Source organism: Mastigoproctus giganteus, chromosome 13 (assembly GCF_048544385.1).
Source record: "Mastigoproctus giganteus isolate SK-2022 chromosome 13, ASM4854438v1, whole genome shotgun sequence".
NCBI classification, from domain to species: Eukaryota; Metazoa; Arthropoda; class Arachnida; order Uropygi; family Thelyphonidae; genus Mastigoproctus; species Mastigoproctus giganteus.
Window position 1 is genome coordinate 58,783,609 of NC_143587.1, and position 19,869 is coordinate 58,803,477.

Consider the following 19,869-nt stretch of genomic DNA (forward strand, 5'->3'; position numbering starts at 1 on the left):
TTGTCAAGTCATTTAAGAAGTGTAGCATTTCAAATGCCATAGATGGAACTGAGGACGAGGCAATATATGAAGACAGTGATTCGTCATCAGACATAGAGAGGACAAGCTAATGGATGGGAGTTTTGACAGTGATGAGGAGTTGTATGAATTTTATGATGAATAAAACTTGAGTTCAACAACTTTATGTAATACATTTTTTTAAAATTTCGGCCCCAAAATTAAGGTGCGTCTTATACATGGGGAAATACGGTAACTCCCCTTTTTGTACTTTTTCTTAGTCCCGTATAACACGGTTTCGCACAACACGACATTTTGCAGGAACCTAATAACGGTATTATACGAGGGTTACCTGTAGCTCTACCAAACGATCTAAAAATAAAATGAAAGCTGTTAGAAGTAAAAGCTTTTTTCAGCAATATATATATATATTTTTTAAATCCTTTTTTGAATAATTTAATGAAAAAAATAAGGTAAGATGGGATTAATGCCATTTCGATACTTCGAAAGTATCAAGCTTAGCCTTCCAGTTTTAATTAGAAATATTATGCTCACTTCGCTAAGTTTATAGGCTTCAATGGTTCTTTGGAAGACACTAATTAAGCCTGCTACCCAATATCAGTGCTGATAATGTCTCGAAGATGTTCAATAGCACTGAAATGGAATGCAAACTCATCAAAGCGCGCTGTTTTATTATAGAATACATGCACACGTCTTCAATTTCGGTAATTAACACGCACTGCATAATTTGCGTTATTAGTTGTTGATCGGTTATACGTCACCAATGTAGTTCTATGAAGCAGCTGAATGGAATTTCAGAATAATCTAGCGAGAAGTGTTTTCTCTATGTACAAGCAAAGGGAGCGTTTGGCATTAAAGGTATTGGATAGGCAGTTAATGACAATACTTCCGGTGTACCATTTCCTTCTAATGCATTTTCACCACAATATAATGCGAACAACATTTTGACGTTATCAATTTAGTTATTAAACATTAATACTCAGTTAAATGCTGGTCAGGTCTGAAATGCTTTATAGTCCACCGGAATTTAACATACTATGTGGATATTATATACAGAAAGGTGCAGTATAAAAACTACAAATTTCACTTCCCCGGTGCTCCACCCTGCCAAAGGTCAGAGTGGGAACAGAGGTGACGAAAGTACTGGACCTGAGAATGGCAATCTGTTATCTAGATAGACGATAGATTTAATAACCTAAACATACACGAATTTTGTTGTAGAAAACTGTTCGACGTACTTGTCATAACTGGGAAATATTAATCTCCTACGTCACTGCAACGTCAAGCCTGTGGGAGAAGTCACTTTAGATACGTAACGTACGATATTTCATTATCATTGATATTTCAATAATGATACAACGTGCTTTGATATACGCCAGAAAAACAAAACAACTATCATAATTAATTTAATTCGATTAAATAATCGAATTAAATTAATTCGATTATTTAATTTAATTAGTTAATTAAATTAATTAACGGCTTTTAATCTCGGTAATTCGTCATTTTTTTCCAAAGTTCCGACCGCCCTTCCATTGGCTTATACAAGTGTAACTTTATATTCCTTTTAACTCGTTGCAATTTTTAACCCGGGGGTTCCACCGGTTACAAATTACTAAGATCATATTGCATAAGTTACCAGAAAAGTATGAAAAGCAGGCATTGTATAGAATACCTGGCAACGTATAAAATAAACAATTTTTTCATCAACTCATGATACTTTTATGTGAATGAATTAATTCACAGACTTTTATACGAAGGAAATACAGTACTATTCCTACCATACCTGCTGTAAAGCAATCGCAAAATATATAAAATGACAACTTAACTGAATCAGTTTTCTATTTTTACACAGGGGCATATGGGAGAAATATGCTCCTGTGTAAAAATAGAATCTTGTTATTAAAATGAATATTTTCGACGTATGCCCTTGTATAAAAGTCGGGAAACGTGATTCACTTACATAACGGTATCACTTATGTAAGTGAAACACAATTTTCGACTTTTATACAAAGGCAACACTGGGGGAAATACTATTCCCACTATATCATGCTGTTAAGGAAACGGATCGGTTAAAACCGAAATAAAGAGGAGAGAGAGGTATTCCCCCCCGCCCCGTATGCCTTTGAAGAGAAATAATGAGGAGAAGAATACTACTCTCCCGTTTAAATTCAAATTAATGGCCACAGGATGGACACCTTAGTATAAATGTCCGTTAAATAACGGAATTTTTTAAAAATTTAATCTTAATTAACTCAAATTTTCATTTTATTTATTTTAATAAATGCATATACGATGTATTCTTTAATGTTTTTATATCTCGCGAAATGCAATATTTTCAGTAAACACTGTTTATCGTCCTTGGACAGGATTTTAATATCATAGGACATTTAATGCACTATGATATTAACACAAAAGCTGTTATCATACAAAGTAAATAAACATTCAAACATCAGAGAACCTAATGGGAGTAATATCAAGGAAAATTTAACACCGATCTCAAGGGATTTTCGCACAGACTTATAAAACACGTGTAAAATTGCAAAAAACAAACAAACCTGAGTATCGTAAAAATGGACGTTTTACTGACCTGCTACCCGATCGAAATTTTCTAATATAGCAAATGGCCATCAGCAATTTTTTCTTTCTTTCTTTTTTTTTTTTTTTTTTTAAAATAAATACTGCCGTTCAAAACCATTTATTGTACGCTATAAAGAAATTAAATTGCGTAAGTCTTCTTAAGCATTTATTTAAAATAAAATTCTTCAATTCTAACAAAAAAAAAAAGTTTTAAGTTTTATTGGTTCAAATAAACACTATTTCACTATTTTGAAGCATTGTAATACCAAAGCAATACCTTTCGAGGACGGAAAATGCTCGGTATGGGAATTTTCCATCTTCGAAATCCTGCGCCATCAAGGACGGAAGTGGGGGAAGATCGCACGGCTTCAAATACGGAAGTTCTCTATTTCGACTTTTGAAGTAGCGCTTTGCTGAGTCAACTTGCTGATAAAGCCAGGCAGTGCTCCTTATGAGAGGCATACACCTTTAGATAAAAACTTTTGCATTTCCTTTGGTAATAATAATAAAAAAAACACTAATTAAAAAAAATCGCACTTTCCTATATCAATTAGGTAGTGCGAATGCTCCGATATGAGATCCAGCGATTTAAAGTAGTGCAATACCGAGACAAACTCCTTGTGACTGTGGAAAGAGTATGTTTAAAAAAAAAAAAAAAAATCCTCCTCCCCCTCTAATACAAAAACGTGCAATACTTTAAAAACAGCAGTCTAATAATATTGAAGCAGTTCTTTATCAATGTGGAAAGAGCTACTAATGAGTGATCTAATTCTAACATATTAAAAACAGAGAAAAAATTTAACCATATAAAAAGTTGAGTCAAAGCAACTCAACGTGAAGTGTGTTCCATATGAGATTTAGAGAAACACCCGAATTATCAACACGTTTCACTTTATTTCGGACTTTTACCGCTCTGACAAGGTAAAGCGCGTTGTTAAAAAACCATTTGTAGCATTACTCCACATAGAACCTGCGAAAATTCTCTTCCATTATATGAAAAAAAGTACTGTATACTAGGCTCCGAATACAGTGAATATGTTATTCAAATAGGTCCAGTCAATTTGTTGTAAGACAATTCGTTGTACAACAGTTTGGTGCACATGACAATCTGGTGTATAACAATTGGTGGCTACGACAATTCGGTGTATTACACAGAGCAGAAATTAAAAAAAGTGAAAGGAGGAATGCAGAAATATAGAAAAAAGCAAATAATACATTTTTTATCCATTTATTTAGTGTAAAAGGATTCGCGCTGATCCTTCTCATAGATAGGGTGGAGTGTGAGCACGTGCCTATTGCAGCATGACTCCATCCATATCTGTAGCACCTTTAATCCAGATACGATTATTTATTTATTTATTATTATTATTTTTAAATACTTACTCAATTGAATAGAAGCATGAATTGATTGAGGGGCGGGAAGCCAGAAGAAAATTACAGCCGTAGAAACCAGGTGATAAAACAGAAATGAAAATTATCACTATTTCCTAAAAAAATGCAACTAACTTCTTTCAATAAAAACTATAGCGCGGTTGCAAACCGAACGTATGCAGATGCGCATTACCCAGCCAGTATCCATTAATGATCTCTACTTTTGGTCTGTGGGAAACTCTCTCCCTCCCCCAGCATGTGTATTTCCTAAAAAATGCAACTTACAGCAAAGTGAAAGTAAAGTGCGAATGAATTGTCTTGTATCCCAACTTTTAACCTGTCCGTATCATTTTTTTTAACAGACACTCCTAAAAAAAAAAAGTTTTTATTTTCTGTCTTGCTTTGGTATACACAGAATTCACCGAATTGTCGTAGCTACAAACTGTTGCATACAGCGAATTGTTATGTAACGAATTATCGTACAACGAACTGACGTGATCCCTACCCCATGATCTTCTGCGGCAGCATGTCTGCATTGCTCAGCAAACTTCATATCTGACTGCACAATTACCCCAGGTCTTTTTCATTCTCACTACGAGTGTAGTATACCACACAGTAGATAAGTTATTCTGGGGTTACTGCTACCCGTGTGCAGTACCCTGCAATGTTAAACCTCAACTGCCATTTCTCAGCCCATCGACCCAATTTTCCTAGATCTCGTTGCAGCAGCTCACCCTGATGACATTCCTTAACCACTCTGCCAACCTTTGTATCATCTGCAAACTCAGACATTAAGCCCGATATACAATCATCAGTATCACCGATAAATATTTAAAACAACAATTGGCACAGCACTGAACCCTGGGGAACTCAACTAATAACATTAGTCCACGAAGAACAGTGCCCACTGACAACTACTCTGTCTTCTTACACCTAACCATCGCTTTATCCATTGCGGTAACTTGCCCTTAATGATACATTGCTCCAGTTTATATAGCAGTCTTTATGTGCAACTGTATCAAAAGCCTTCCTGAAATCCGGATCATGTGCTACTATGCAACATTTCTTCGTGAGAAGCGGCCACAGATGTTGGAAGCTGGAGTACTGTACCCCATGACAACGCAAGGCCTCGTATCACATAGTCTGTACAACTTGTTTTCAGCGAATAAAAATTGGAAGCACTACTTCACCTTCGCCTTACAGTCTAGATATGAGTCCTTGCGATTAAGATCTATTCCCCAAGCTCAAGGAACCGTTGCGTTTACAAAGATTTCTGTCTTTAGAAGCTTTGAGTGCAACAGTGACCAACGCATCAGCCAGCTTAACTTCAGCAGACAGTTAAACGACATTCAGATATTATCCGAACGTTGGGAAGCAGTCATAAGGTGTGAAGAAGACTATATCGAAGGTTTTTAATGTAAATCATAATATAAAATAAATTAATTTTAAATTAACTGTTTTGTGCATTACTCTTATAAAACACCTAATATAATTGTACTTACCTAGCACTCGTGTGAAGCACAGTTGGTAGAATCGCCGTCCTCCACACATCGGGAGGAAAAGATCTGAGTGGGGGGGGGGGGTCTCACCCGAAGATGGATGGCCTTAGCTGCCAATGCGCCATTAAAAACCAAAACCCGAAGAGGGACCTTATTTTAGTGTAAATATTTTCTAAAGTAGTGATACAAATTTCTAATAATAACAGTTTTTACGGATGACGGAAAAATATGTATCATAACGTGGCTGAGTTAGTCGGTCTCAGGCGAGGGTAGCATGGTTTTTTTTCTTTCGGAAATTTGAGTTTTTCGACCAGCAAACCGACCACAGAAAATACGCAATTTACAGACAGTAGACACGGACCAATATGGCCTTAGTCGCTGATGCTCCTAAAACCCTACTATTGCTCATGTAATTATCTACCTTGTATTTCTTATACATATTTAAAATATATTTTCATCCTATGGGCTCTTTTGGTGGTTCAATAGTATCTGAATATGTTTTAACTTCTTTTATACACGTTTAAATTAAGATATTACGGCGACTTACTTCTGATCATGTTCATGCAATCAAAAATAAGCTGCTGCTCCCCCCCCCCCCCCGCTCTTCTTCTCTTGCTTTCTTCGATATAATGAATGATAATCAACTTTCATTATAACCAGTATTTTTAATTTTGAGTGGGAAGTTGCACTGTGTATTTTGTTGTCCGTGTGCCCAAATATATTTTCAAGGTGGGTGGGACGAATAATCCTTCTAAGAATAGCGCAGCGTGTGAAACCAAACTGCGCTACTTGCCAATAAAAACCAGTTTGAAAGAATACAGTAAACAACACTTTACCTTTCACTTATCTTAGAAATAGAGGTTCGGGACAAAAGGACAATGACCTCAGCAGGCCTTTTAAAAACAGTTACTTTTAACATTAGCGTGCATTACGCTGTTTAAATAAAACTGCAATTTTAACTAACTGTACAGCTCTTATTTTATGACTTGTTGCTATTTTTATGCATACATATTATAATATATATTTTTAATATTAAATTAAAACGCACTTCACATCTCGTACGTATGCAAATTTGTACAGTTTACTGATATAAAATGTAGTTGGAAATTATAATTTTCTCCTACAATCCGAGTCCCATCTGAGGGTACCGTTATCAAATATAAAGTAATAGGAAAGGTGGTCCCGAAAGACAGCTAAAAGTTGTCTTTATTTACAAATTTACGGAACAGGCATAAACCCCAATTACAGATACTGGAGAAATTATGTATACCAGTAACAGACAGTGCAAAATAGTTTATACCCGCAGTGCGTTATATTTCAGGAGCGTTCGATTTTTTTCTTAAATTAATTGATTTTTTTTCCCGTGAGAAGAAGTGAAAACTAAGCATAGTTTAGCATTAATTATGAAAATTATATAATTACAGAACACTTAATAAAATTTTATAGTTTTACGTTCCCTAAGCAGCCGTTCAGTTTAACTGCAACTGCATACACTATCCTTTCTCTATATACACTCAATTAAATGATCGCTGAATTATGACCACCTAACTAATACCGTAAAGGCCTCAGGAGCCGGAGTGCGGCGGCACACGCTCTTTGAGTAGACCGGGGTTCAAGCCCCTGACTGCTAAATACGGTCGATCTGCCAACCCGAACTGGACCAGCGTGGCAGATTATGGTTCATTTCCCTCAGCATGAATTGTTGAGGAGGCTTCCATCCTGCAGTGGGTTGTAATGGCTGCAATTTATGTGCAGCATGAATTGTTGAGGAGGCTTCCATCCTGCAGTGGGTTGTAATGGCTGCAATTTACATTTTTTTTTTTTTTTTTTTTTACCTAATACCGTGCTTGGACCATCGCACGGATAACAGCCACTGTTAGCCTAGGCCAGCAGTCGACAACCTTTTTAAGGTGAAGAGCCATTTTTGATCTAACTAAAAAAAAAACGGGGGAATCCGAAGAGCAGCACCTCAGCTCAAGATGGGGCGAGTTTTTTTTTTTAAATGGAATAGAGTGTGAAGGTGTTTTTTTTTAAAAAAAAAAAAAAAAAATATATATATATATATATATATATATATATATTGAAATATTATTTATTAATACCGAAAAAACGTAACAAACATCTAATTAGGTACGAATTAATGTGACTTTTGCTTCTAAACTTCTTGAGCGAGTCTCTCAACATCAGGCGAGTATGCCGTATTTTTCATCTTTAAACATACCGAGAGACTCGCATTGTTCCTTGATTTATTTTTAATATAGTGACCACATCCTTAGTATTCCAATGCGGGACATCTGGGGGGGGGGGGTTATGACCCCCTGGAAACAATCATCATCAGCTATTTTCAATCCACTGCAGGATGAAGGCCTCTCCAGCAACTTTCCAGTTCCTTCTGTTTTGAGCACTGGCCATCCATTTACTACCCAAAAACTCGTGAATTTCATCTATCCATCTCCGCCTTTGTCTTCCAGGTTTTCTTCTAGCTCCTCTTGGGTACCATTCTGTTATTTTCTTAGTCCATCTGTCATCATGTCTTCGAGCTATGTGTCCTGCCCAAGACCATTTTAGTTCTTTAGTTTTGATAAGAATGTCCTTTACCTGAGTTTGCTGCCTAATCCATGTGTTTCTCTTCTTATCTAACAGTCTGATTCCCAATATAATTTGTTCCATTCTTCGCTGTGTAGTTCTCAGCTTCTCTTCCATTCTTTTGGTGAGTGCCCAAGTTTCACTTCCATAAGTCATGGTGGGGAGTATACATTGGTTCATTATTTTACGTTTCAGACAAACTTGGATATTGCTCTTCAGTATGTGACTATACTTCCTGAATGCTATCCATCCAAAATTTATTCTTCTCTTGACTTCCAGCCATTTATCATTATTACAGCTAATAACTTGTCCCAGATATATATATGAATCCACCTTTTCAATTACTGCTCCTTCAATCATTATATCCCTTTCTGTGGCATACTTGTTCATCATTACTTTTGTTTTAGCCATATTCATCTTTAGTCCAAAATCCTTACTAACTGTGCATAACTGATTAAGATTTTCCTCTAATTCTTTGGGATCGTGGCTTATGACCACAATGTCATCTGCAAATCGTAAATGTTTTAGGTACTCTCTGTTCACATTGACTCCTTTCTGAGACCAGTCAGAAAGGAGTCAATGTGAACTGGAAACAATATACACATACAAAATATAAATTAAATACATATACTTCTTTGAACTAAACTTCTAAAATAAAAATTAAAAAAATATAGGATACATATATATATATATATTTTTTTTTTTTTTTCACACAAAAGCTGAAATTCAGTATAGTTACCCTTCATGTTGGACAGACAACTTGTGTGTCGAGACCCGCTAATATTCGTAAAATCGGACAAATGCAAACTTATTGTGATTTTCTCTTGTAGAGAATCTGTCTTCATTTTGAATTTAAAATGATGTTTTGAATTTAGATCAAATAAAAACAGGCTAATAAATATAATGTATAGGATATTAAGAAATATTAAAATTTTGAAATATAATATTTTAAGTCAGGAAAGGTATGGTTCCTTTTACGCTACATGACGAACAGAAGGTTGCGTTAAGGATATGAACTGAGAAATATTGTCATTAGAAGGGGGAAAAAACACTTATTAGAGGGGTCATGTTTTTAATCGACTTTCATTTTTGTTTAGTGAAAAAAGATTTTTTTTTTTTCTGTAAAATAATACTACTAATAAAAATACATACTTCTTTTAACAATAAAAACAAGAGAAATTAAATATATTTTTCCGCTTAGTGAATTTTTCTTTAATAATTCTTCATTATTTGCTATTTCTTCGTAAAATTCTTCACAAAAATTAGCAAAATTGCACTTAACTTGCAGTATTGCTTTCAGCGTTTCTACGGTCAGTGTTTTTTTATTGACGTCCACACCTTATTTATTACGGAAAAAAACTCTTTCCGTTGTACCATTGGTTCCCGGCAAACAATGCTAATCATTTGCAATATGTTCAATGTCCAATCCAGGACAGTTTGCAATGCGGGCAAACGACTGAAATCCGGGACTGTCCCGCATAATCCGGGACGTCTGGTCACTTTAAATATAGTTCATGTTCAAAAATATTTGCCCGCAGAAATACGTCGAACAAAAAACTGAGAGAAGCTCAAACGGAAATATTTTCAAATTTATATACTTGTCCGGTAAGCTGCTCCACGCATCGAACACTATTTGGTCTTGCTTTTTCAACTCATCTATCGCCGTCCATTTGTGTAGAAATTGCAAGGGCAACCTTTTGCCTTTCCAAATCCTCAATTTGTTTTAAGGCATTTTTAGTCTTGCACTCTACATGTCCTTGATTTTTAAATCCTTTAACTCCATTTCAAATTGTGCTTCATGTGGGCTAAAAGTTAAAGAGCAGCAGGTTGCCGACCCCTGTCCTAGGCATTAACTTCATTAGATGTTTGAAGACGTCCGTAGGGATCTACATCCATGCTGCCTGCAAGGCTTTCCACAGTGTGGTAACAGATAACGGCTGCGTGTCCATATGCCTCACTTCCCGTTCCAAAACGTTCCACAGGTGTTCAAATTGGAGTGAGGTCAGCCGAATTTGGAGGCAAATCAAGATGGATAATATCTTCACTATGTTCCTCGAACCACTCGTGCACAGTGCGTCCCCGATGACAAGGCACATCATCGTCTTCGAAGACCCCAGTTTCTGTTCGGAAAAATGCAACATGGTAGGGAGGGTGCACATAGTCTCCTAAGAGCTGACAGTAGACCTCACCAGTAAAACGTTGCTCCATAGGCACCAAGAGTCCTAGTCCTTGCCAGCAAAACTTGCCCCATATTAAGCAACCACCACCACCACCTGCCTAGATAAGTCCACCACCTGCCTAGATAAGATGCACGATAGGTCCATGGACTCTGTTGCTTGCGCCACACACGATGGCGTCCGTCAGCGTGTTGCATCAGGTATTTGGACTCATCCGACCAGTACACTCGTTTTAAGTATCCAACCAACGTGTTGTTGAAAAACAACATTCGCCTTCGAGGACGATAAGCGGTGAGGAGAGGATGTCTCTTGGGTCGTCTACTATGGAATCCCATAACGTTTGAGTGTGCGGCGCATTGTCACTTGGGATATTGTTCTTGCATTCCCCATATTGTACTGCGACGTCAACTGTCACACAGTGACATTCCGTTCAGTCCGTACAATGCACTGCACCGTTCGTTGTCACCACCTTGCGCAATCCTTTACAGTTCCGTCGACAGGAAGTGGATTGACCCGTTCGACATTATTCTTTGTACACCTTACCACAGTGGGCATAAGCAACCGACAAGATGTGCCGTTTCCGATATGGAAGTACCTGATGCACGGGCGCCTCTGTAGCCAGGTGGGCAGGCGCGGCAGTGCGTAGCACACGCTTCTTGATTATACCGAGGTTCGAGCCCCTGACCACCAAATACGGAGGATGCGGAAAGGTCAGGGAATGACCACCGCATATCCTCGGAGCAAATTGTCTTAGTTGCTAATGCTCCTAAAAACCAAATAGCAACAATAACAACAACCTGACGCACGATTTCCCACAATTATGCTCTTTTGAAACTCCATGATATTTTTACTATGTCCCATAACTGCTACTTTATCACTTTGGCTTACACGACCAGATGCAAATTACCACTGTTCTAGGCGTGTGTACACACACACACGCGCCTAATAAATTGAAATATATTAAAGCAAAACAATTTAATAATAGCTTAGAAATCAAATGCTTTTTAATTCAAGCAGATGTGAAACGCGCAATCACTGTTATTTATTAATTCTAATCATATCGGTGGATTTAATTTAGGAAAATCAGTTTTAAATTGAGAAATAAGAAATATGGAGGGGGGGGGGGGAGTTCTAGTATTTATTCTATAGAATTTGCTCAAGTAAATTTTCATTAGGCGTGTTAGCATATATTCATAAAGAGCTTATTTGTTTTCAACGTGTCCGTCTGCATGTAATAAACTCGGCTCCCAGTCGATGGATTTAATGAAATTTTATATTTGGGCCTTTTAGAACGATCTGTCGTCTTCCCAAATTTCATTAAAATCAGACGAATAGAAATAAAATAAGCCATCAAGAACTCTTCCAAAAGTAGAAACGTTGGAATCGGTATTTACAGTGTCAAGGAGATTACTTCGAAAGAGATACAGCCGAATTGGTAAGCTTCATCATTTCCCAAATATTGGTTCAGCTTCCGAACTTCTTGATTACAACTAGTATTTTTATGGGTAGATGGATGACCAAAATTATCTTCAATATATATATATATATATATTTTTTTTTTTTTCCCTCGGATAGTAAAACGACAAGTAACAGGCTGAATACATGATTTGACCACAATGCTCTTTTATTCTTACATATTAAATATATTTTTACAGTTGACCAGGGCTTGCTGAAATTATAGCTAACTCCATGATTAAGTACCTTCCTCCCCTTTTGTGCCTCCGTTACGTGCATCTGAAGTGGTCACTGAAAGATACCTGGACCTTCGGCCACACTTTCTCTAGCCACGGATGAAGCTAAAAATACTAGTATGCCCCAAGTGTATCTTCGGACTATAACATGCAGAGGGAGTTTCGGGCAACATTTTCCAGCAGAAAACGTGCGTTATGGTCCGGAAAACACTGTAATTTCGTATTTAAAAATCCAACTCATTTCGTTAGGGTTAATATAATAAACTCCAGGCTAATATCGTCATTAGATTATATATATATCAAATATCATCACGTGTTCGTTTACACTGTCAGCAGTAACGGCAGGTCGAAATGATTTTTAGCGAGTAGTTATTTCCTTTGCAGAAAGTAATGGAAATATGAACATCATCTGCAAAAAACGAAATGCAGTCAAAATTGAGAATTTTCAAAAATTGAAAGGGGAAAGTTTTACCGTATGAATCTACTTCTGAGCAAGAATCTACTTCTTTTAAAATACAAAAATACTCGTATTCCAGACGAAGGCTAAAAAGAGAGATACTGACAAAAATAATAGAAAAGGAATTCTGAAAAGCAAGGCTAAATGAATTTACTTAAAGGAATTGCCACTATTTCACTGCATTCTCATGTAAATGGTGTAAGATAAAGCAAAGTGCAGTAATAGATAAATAATTTGCTCGTTCTTTTGTATAAAGTAAAATATGGTAATAAAAGTAGCCTTTTATTTTAAAACTAACACTTTATATGTATCGCTATTACTTATTCATTCTGTCTTCCACCCATTTAGGAAAGGAAAATTTGACAAAATGGCAGGCATATTTAAAATGGGGCTGTACGTGGATCTTGTATTTAATTTAAAATTATAATTTTTTTTAAAAAATTATCACTGTTTTGTACGATCTCACGGCATATGCGTATAAAATATTCCAAGATTACATTTGAAATTTTGGACAAAACAACTAGTCAGTTATGTAATTTGGGCTACACATAAATGCAATTTCAAACTCTTCACATTTGGTATATTTGCATATGCACTTCCAGCATCAATAAAATATTCCTTGAGGGGGAAAAAAGTGTTGGAAATGATAATAAAACACTTCAAGTTTTCACGGGCAATATTTACGAAGAAAGTTCAGTTAGCCATAAAGAGCATGAAGAGCAACTAACAGTCTTTGTCCTCGCAAAAGAAAAGAGGAACGGCAAGCCAAAAAATCGATATTGCCGGCACCTGCTTTTCTCCATCGGAACAATGAAATCACCTGACGTTGCTGTACTGTACAGTTCTCAAACTTCCGAAAGCTGCGCCCACATTTCGAGGATGCTTTTGGAATGCCAATGTGCTAAGGAGAAAAAAAGGGGGAAAAAATAGAATAAGAAGAAAAAAAAAAAAAAAAAAAACATAAAACAGACTTTAATATCGCCCAGAAAGGCAAGCCATTGTACATTAAGCTATTTAACCCATCCAGAGCATATGCCGAGGGAAGCTTACAAAACATTCTATTAAACTTCAGGTTCGTAAAAAAACACTGCAGACTGAAGAAAATGTTTTTATGTTGGAATTAATGGTAATCATGCGAAACGACTTCGTGATAGGACATACTGACGCCATTGCTTATGAGTGGATGGAAGGATACCATTTTATTATAGCATCGTATTTGCACAATCCTCTGTGTAATCGAACTCCTATGCCAAAAAAATTGGAAGGGTAAACAAACAAGTAAATAGAAAATCGAACTACCTTACAAACGTGTTTCATACGTATTGCTAAAGTCACTACAACCTCTTTTTTTCTTACATAAAACTTGTAATTTTAAATGGTACGAAATTGTAATAAGGAAAATTATCGGAACTTACCGAGTAAAAGGAATATATAATGAAAAAAAAAACAAAAAAAAACACACATTTGGCTATTGTATTCTTAAAATATACGAATAGAAGGAAAGGAAATACTCTGATTACTGCGGTTTTCTTCCCCCTTATAGGAAAGTTAATATATTCCTAAATAACTGGTTTATCTCTCAACTAGAATTCAAGTATACACCATAAGTTGTAACAAGCGAAACAATTTGTATGAATTCCGATTTGGTAGGAATGCGCAAGCAATAAATTATGAAAGAGCAATTAATATGTACTGTCTAAAAGTGAACGATGCTTGCTAAAACACAAACTCATTATTTAGAGCAGCGTTCCCAAACTAGCTTCAGTTCTTTCCCCCATTCTTTTATATTAATGACCTCCTTCCATTGAGTCGAAATCCTATCCATAGTTTTGCCGATGATAGCACATTGCATTCCACTTTCCAGTTTGAGAAACCTTGCCCTGCTCAATCAGCTTCAACTTCTCGATCTGCTACCAATTTCTTAAATGCTGATTTCCAGGTAATTCTCCAGTGGGGCAAAGACAACTTAATTGATTTCAAACCTTCCAAAACTCAGTCTTGTCTTATATCACGCAAAAAGGATTCTTCTGCTACTTATGCTTATCTTTGGTGACACTCCAATTTCTAGGCATGATGATATATCTCTTTTGGGAATTATCCTGCTTCTAACCTGTCTTGATACAAGTATATTACAAATATTGCTTCCTCTGCATCTAAAAAACTTGGTTTTCTCTTTCGTTCCCGGCGTTACTTTTCTTTCAAACAGTTGTTCACTCCTTACAAATCGCAAATTCGCCCTGCCATGGAATATTCTTCCCACATCTGGGGCGGTGCCCCCAAAACCTCTCTCAGGTTTCTAGATTCCATTCAGAAGAGAGCAATTAGGTTAATTAATGATCATCTCTAACAGAGTCTCTCCACTCATAGACGTACTGTTTCTGCTGCGTGCCTTTTCTACAGATACCTTCATGGGCACTGTTCTTCTGAATTGGCTTCTATAATTCCCACTCTCTCTTTCAAAACAGTCCGAACACGTGCCGCCGCCAGCCAACATCCATTTACTGTCCAACTTCAAACTCACAGAACCAACTTTTCATCTTCCTCGTTTATTCATTAAACTGCCGTTTTCTGGAACAACCTTGCTTCATACGTATTTCCTGAAATTTACAGTCTACAGAAGTTCAAGTCCAATGTCAACAAATATCTTCTTTCAACCTCCAATCCAAGCACGGTACTAAGTACTATAGGTTCTAATACTTCTCGTGGTTGGGGTTGTCATTTAAAAAAAAAAAAAAAAAAAAAAAAACACTGTGCGCCGGAGCGAACTCACAGGGATAATTTAAAATTTAGAGGGAAACACAGCGATACTCGACATCTGTCGGACACCGCGCGAACTACTAGCTCGAGGTGGCTCACAGTGTCAATATTACCACAGTTTCAACATTACTTATATAAGTTGTTTGGACCTAACTACTTAATAAAAGGAACTGTTAGGTTCCTTTTATTAAGTAGTTAGGTCCTTTTGGCCTAGGGGCATCGTGAAAAAATTACTGAGATACTGTAATAAGGGCGCCGTGAACCGAGAAAGTTTGGGAACCTCTGATTTAGAGTTTTGGACTTCCCCTAATATGGGTATTGTTAGGGGCGTTAGCATATATGCATATTGCATCTATTGTCTTTACCATGTCTGCTTATTCGTCCGCATGTAATAACGCGACTCCCAGTGGATGAATCTTCATGAATTTTACATTTGGCTCTTTTAGAACAATTTGTGGAGCCTTCTCAAATTTTATTAAAATAGAACCAACAGAATTCTGGCAATTATTATTTTCATACAAATCACATAGGCTATCCTCATATACCGTATACTGGAGCTTAAGCACTGGATATTATGTTTGTCGCCATACGCTGGTGGGAGGAATAAATGGCAATATGACGGATGCACAGAAACCAAAAGGTTCTTGCGTATATTAAATAACTTATTTCATTATGTATGAAATAAGTTATTTGATATCGTGCTATCCACAGTGTGCGCGCTGTGGATAACATATGTGTATAATTTCAACATTTTAAAGAGATCAAAAACAGTGTAATTTTGTGGCAGATTTCGAAACTTGGTGTATGGTAAATGTATGTTCTTTTTAACAGTTTTTATTTATTTATTTTTCTTTTCTGTTTCAATAATATATATCGTATAATATTTCATCTAATCCTTTTTACACAGAAAGCTTTCAACTCTTCTCAGTAAAGAAAACTTGCCTTTTAATTAAATTATGAATGGCTGGCGATTAAAGTTTCTACTGAAAAATCCAAAACCTGTCCAAATTACACCTTAATCATTAAAGCACGCTACAGAGAGAAAATCGAGTCGACGAAAAGCAGTCAGAGTGTACTATAATATCATACTGCTATTCCACATTTCAGTAAATCTCATAGTTTTTCAACTATAGCGTTCATATCTCTGTTTACTGTCTTTCTCTCCTCTGTAAGCTTTCCACTCAGAAAATAATCACATAATATTGCGCATACAGATATAACTCTTCCATAAATAAAATAAGTTTCATATGGATATGTTTTTGCTGAGAAGAACCAGTGGGAACTGAATACCGGTTTCATAACAATTTTTTTTGTTCGGAAAATTTTTATTTACTTATTTTCCTTGCATAAGAATTGGGTTGTTAGTTTAGTATAAACGGTAGCCTACCGGCCAATGACAATATGGAAAATAGTTGGATCTTGCTAGAAATGCAAAGCTGCTTTTGAAATGGTATCAACAAATAGATGGATTGTAAGAATAAATGAAGTTTTTCCGAGATTCTCTTGCCGAAATTTATCATTATTTTCTTTTTACAACCAATACGGCTAATTCAATTTTTTGTTTAATTAATAATTCACGCAAAGTTCTTTTAACTTTTCTAAAAGTTTAGAATTCTAAATTTCTTTTAATGTAACCGGAAAATAATTTTTGCATCGCCAGGGCCATTGAACGACTTAGTAACTTGATTCTTCGTACTAAACTCATCTCTATCCTTTCCCCGCAGTACTTCGAGGCAACACTGTCACGCATAACAGAACAATTTTTGCTTTCCTCCTCCACCTGACTTGAATTTTCCATCTCTCGAATTTCGGTGGTGGAAACTAGTTTGTCTGTCGTGTCAATTTTTTGTTACACAGTTGCGCTCGTTGTCTCTCTCTCTCTCTCTCTCTCTCTCTCTCTCTCTCTCTCTCTCTCTCTCTCTCTCTCTCTCAGGTGACAGCTGCTGGTTTTATTTAACACCTCAACGATTTTTTGTAACTTTAGTATATATTGGAGAGGTGTTAGCTACGAACATGGCTAATTCGTCTTCCACATATCTGCTAATAAGTATTAGGAGTTGCACTGCCTCATGTTAATCTACCTACCTTTCTTCGTGTTAAGTTGGGCCTGGCGAAAAACATCAAGGTGTGACAGATGGTTACCGGAGCCTTTAAGTGTACGTACACCGCGCCTCTAATTATCGCCATAAGGCTGTAGTTTCATGCTTTTAAGAAACCACTAATGGAGTAAAAATGACCGGTAGCTTGCATCAAGTGTATGAGTTTTGCAGTGCCTCCAAAACTCGTTAATGGCTTGTCAGCATGTGTAAGACAGATTTTTTTTTAACTTGTTTCTCCCCCCCCCCCCCTAGTCTCTTTATATTGCTCTTAAAGTGCCTTTCATCCTGTGAAAAGAAGCTTCAACATCAAAAAGGTTTTCTAATAAAGAAAACTGTTTTGCGAATAAACATTGTTATAATTGGCAATATTTGCTGATAAAGCGACGCACTGAAGTCTTCTGTACTTAAAATAAATAAATAAAAGATGATATCTTTTAATTTCTATCCTTGAATTTTCTTAAAAAACTTTAAAATCTTTTAATGAATCGGACACCCATAGGAAACCGAAGTAGAGTTTGATCTATTCTAAATCCAAGCTCCTAAGTGTAAGCTTCTGGACATCACAATAATAAATAGCATAGAATGCCTATAAAAGTAATAAACATATAAACGTATGTGATATTGTCCGATCCTCTGTTTATAATAGAAATCAAAAGTAAATAATTACTCAACTTTTCATTAATTACTAATTAACTGATGAAAAGACACATCCCTGCATAAGCCTCACAATAAGATTCATTTAACTTTTTTGCAGTACATGTACACTTATTTCTTTCTGGACGTTTTTAATAAAAATTGAAATACTACCAGTGTTTTACAGATCCTTTGTGACAAACAGAAGACACAGCAGATAGTAATAATGGCAATTCACTAATTCCTCTATATTTACGTAATTTTACAACGAAAAAATAACTCTTCAAAAGAAACCATGAAAACAGGATTACAGATTTCCCGGTCTGGAATCCCCTTTCGTTGAAACCACTAACAGAAATCATGTATCCTCATCTCCAAAAACTCAGTAAGATGCATTTTAAAATACCAAGAAGATAAAAACCTAACAGCAACAACAATAAAAACCACTCACTGTGATCATCTGCATTACAGATAATATGCTCCTTAGCATGTGTGTTGTTGGGATCCGGATATGGTTCATGCTTCATCCAAAATGCTACCGTAAAATTGTTAGTTAGGTTGTGGTTTAGAGTGGTTTGGGGAATAACTACAGCATTTGTGGCTCCATCAAATTCATATATTTGGTCGCTCTCGTGTCCATCGTCTGTTGGTAAACTACGTGTCCACTCAGCTCCGATTCCAGGACTAGGAAGTAGATCCACACTATCAGAACTGGCACCTATTCAAGAGAGATATACAAATTTACATTAACAACAGGATAAAGCTAATATAAAGAAAGAAAAACAATATAGTATACATATGCAAGCAACCATATACTAATTTAAAAGATGGAACCCATAAATAGAGTTTGGCTGCAGGATAATTATAACAAAATGCATCTCTTTAAGGAGAAAAATGATAAAGCATCTAAATATTCGACAGATTACATGCGTAATTTCCTTACAGGATCGTTTCTGCAATTAGTACTAGTTCTGCAATAAATGGAAACGATCAATTACTGGTCTTAACATTTCTCCTATTAAAGAAGGATAGGACGTGGATGTGGTAATTAGGTTTGAATAATTTTTCAAAAGGCCAAAACTTTCTAATGTTTCTAAGTCTATTGCACGCTACTGTTAGATTTCAAAAGGAAACACTGCGCAACCTCATTAACTGAAAGCATACTGATTCGATTTAACCTTTCTTCCAAGGCCTGAGAATCTCCCGAGGATAATCAAACCTAGTGTTGTTAACCACCATGAAACATAAATGCATTCCTTAGTATTTTATTTAATTTTATTAACCGGAAACTGCTTGCGGCAATCTTATTTTCTTTTATCTCAGCGACGGTTAAACTGACTCGAGAACTCCAACAACGACACAAGTTTATACAGTTACATTTTTAGCTTTAAGTGATAAGTTAGTTTCGTTCTGCTTATCCTCGTTCAATTAAGCTACACTCCATTCCAACTATTTTTAATGCAAACACCTTTTGTTCGTTCTACAACCATCTCAGTGAAGAACAAATTTATTTTAAGTGGAAATGCAAAAAATAAAGAAAGAAAACTTGTTACTTTCTTCATATACACCTCGCTTACCATATCTAGTACTTTGCCAAGATTTTAAAATGAAGCTTATTAAAGCTACAAATTTCGGCGTCCATTAGGCACTTAGAAAATGGTCAAGCAATTACTAAAATTAACTGACTATTAGCTTTAAGTGCGCTTTAAACGGCTATTAAAACGCGAGCTTCGAATTGCAGCTTAATCTCGAACTCCACTGGCTTTGACAGGTTGGGTACATGAACTTACGGGTGTACACTAAATACAGTAGCAAATGTTATCTTACTTTATAAACCATGACCGCCTACAACACCGGTCACGTTTCATCTGGTAGTAGCGGTGTGGACGTACGTTTAGATATCTTCAGTGCTAGAATGAGCAAAACGTAGTGTGTACGGAGATGACTCTTGTTAATACGAAGGCGAACTATAGAGAGAATATATATATTATTATTAGTAATTAC

The 19,869-nt window shown here is 36.2% G+C and overlaps 1 protein-coding gene across 2 annotated transcripts in view; it reads right to left on the reverse strand.

Annotated features, from left to right (window-relative positions):
• Cals (calsyntenin 1) overlaps positions 1-19,869 on the reverse strand; it is a 485,573-nt gene that overhangs the window by 65,102 nt on the left and 400,602 nt on the right. For both annotated transcript variants that reach the window (XM_090387185.1, XM_090387184.1), the window contains exon 7: positions 18,317-18,583. In XM_090387185.1, coding sequence (XP_090243311.1) covers positions 18,317-18,583 — 267 coding nt within the window. The remainder of the gene's footprint in view (positions 1-18,316; positions 18,584-19,869) is intronic.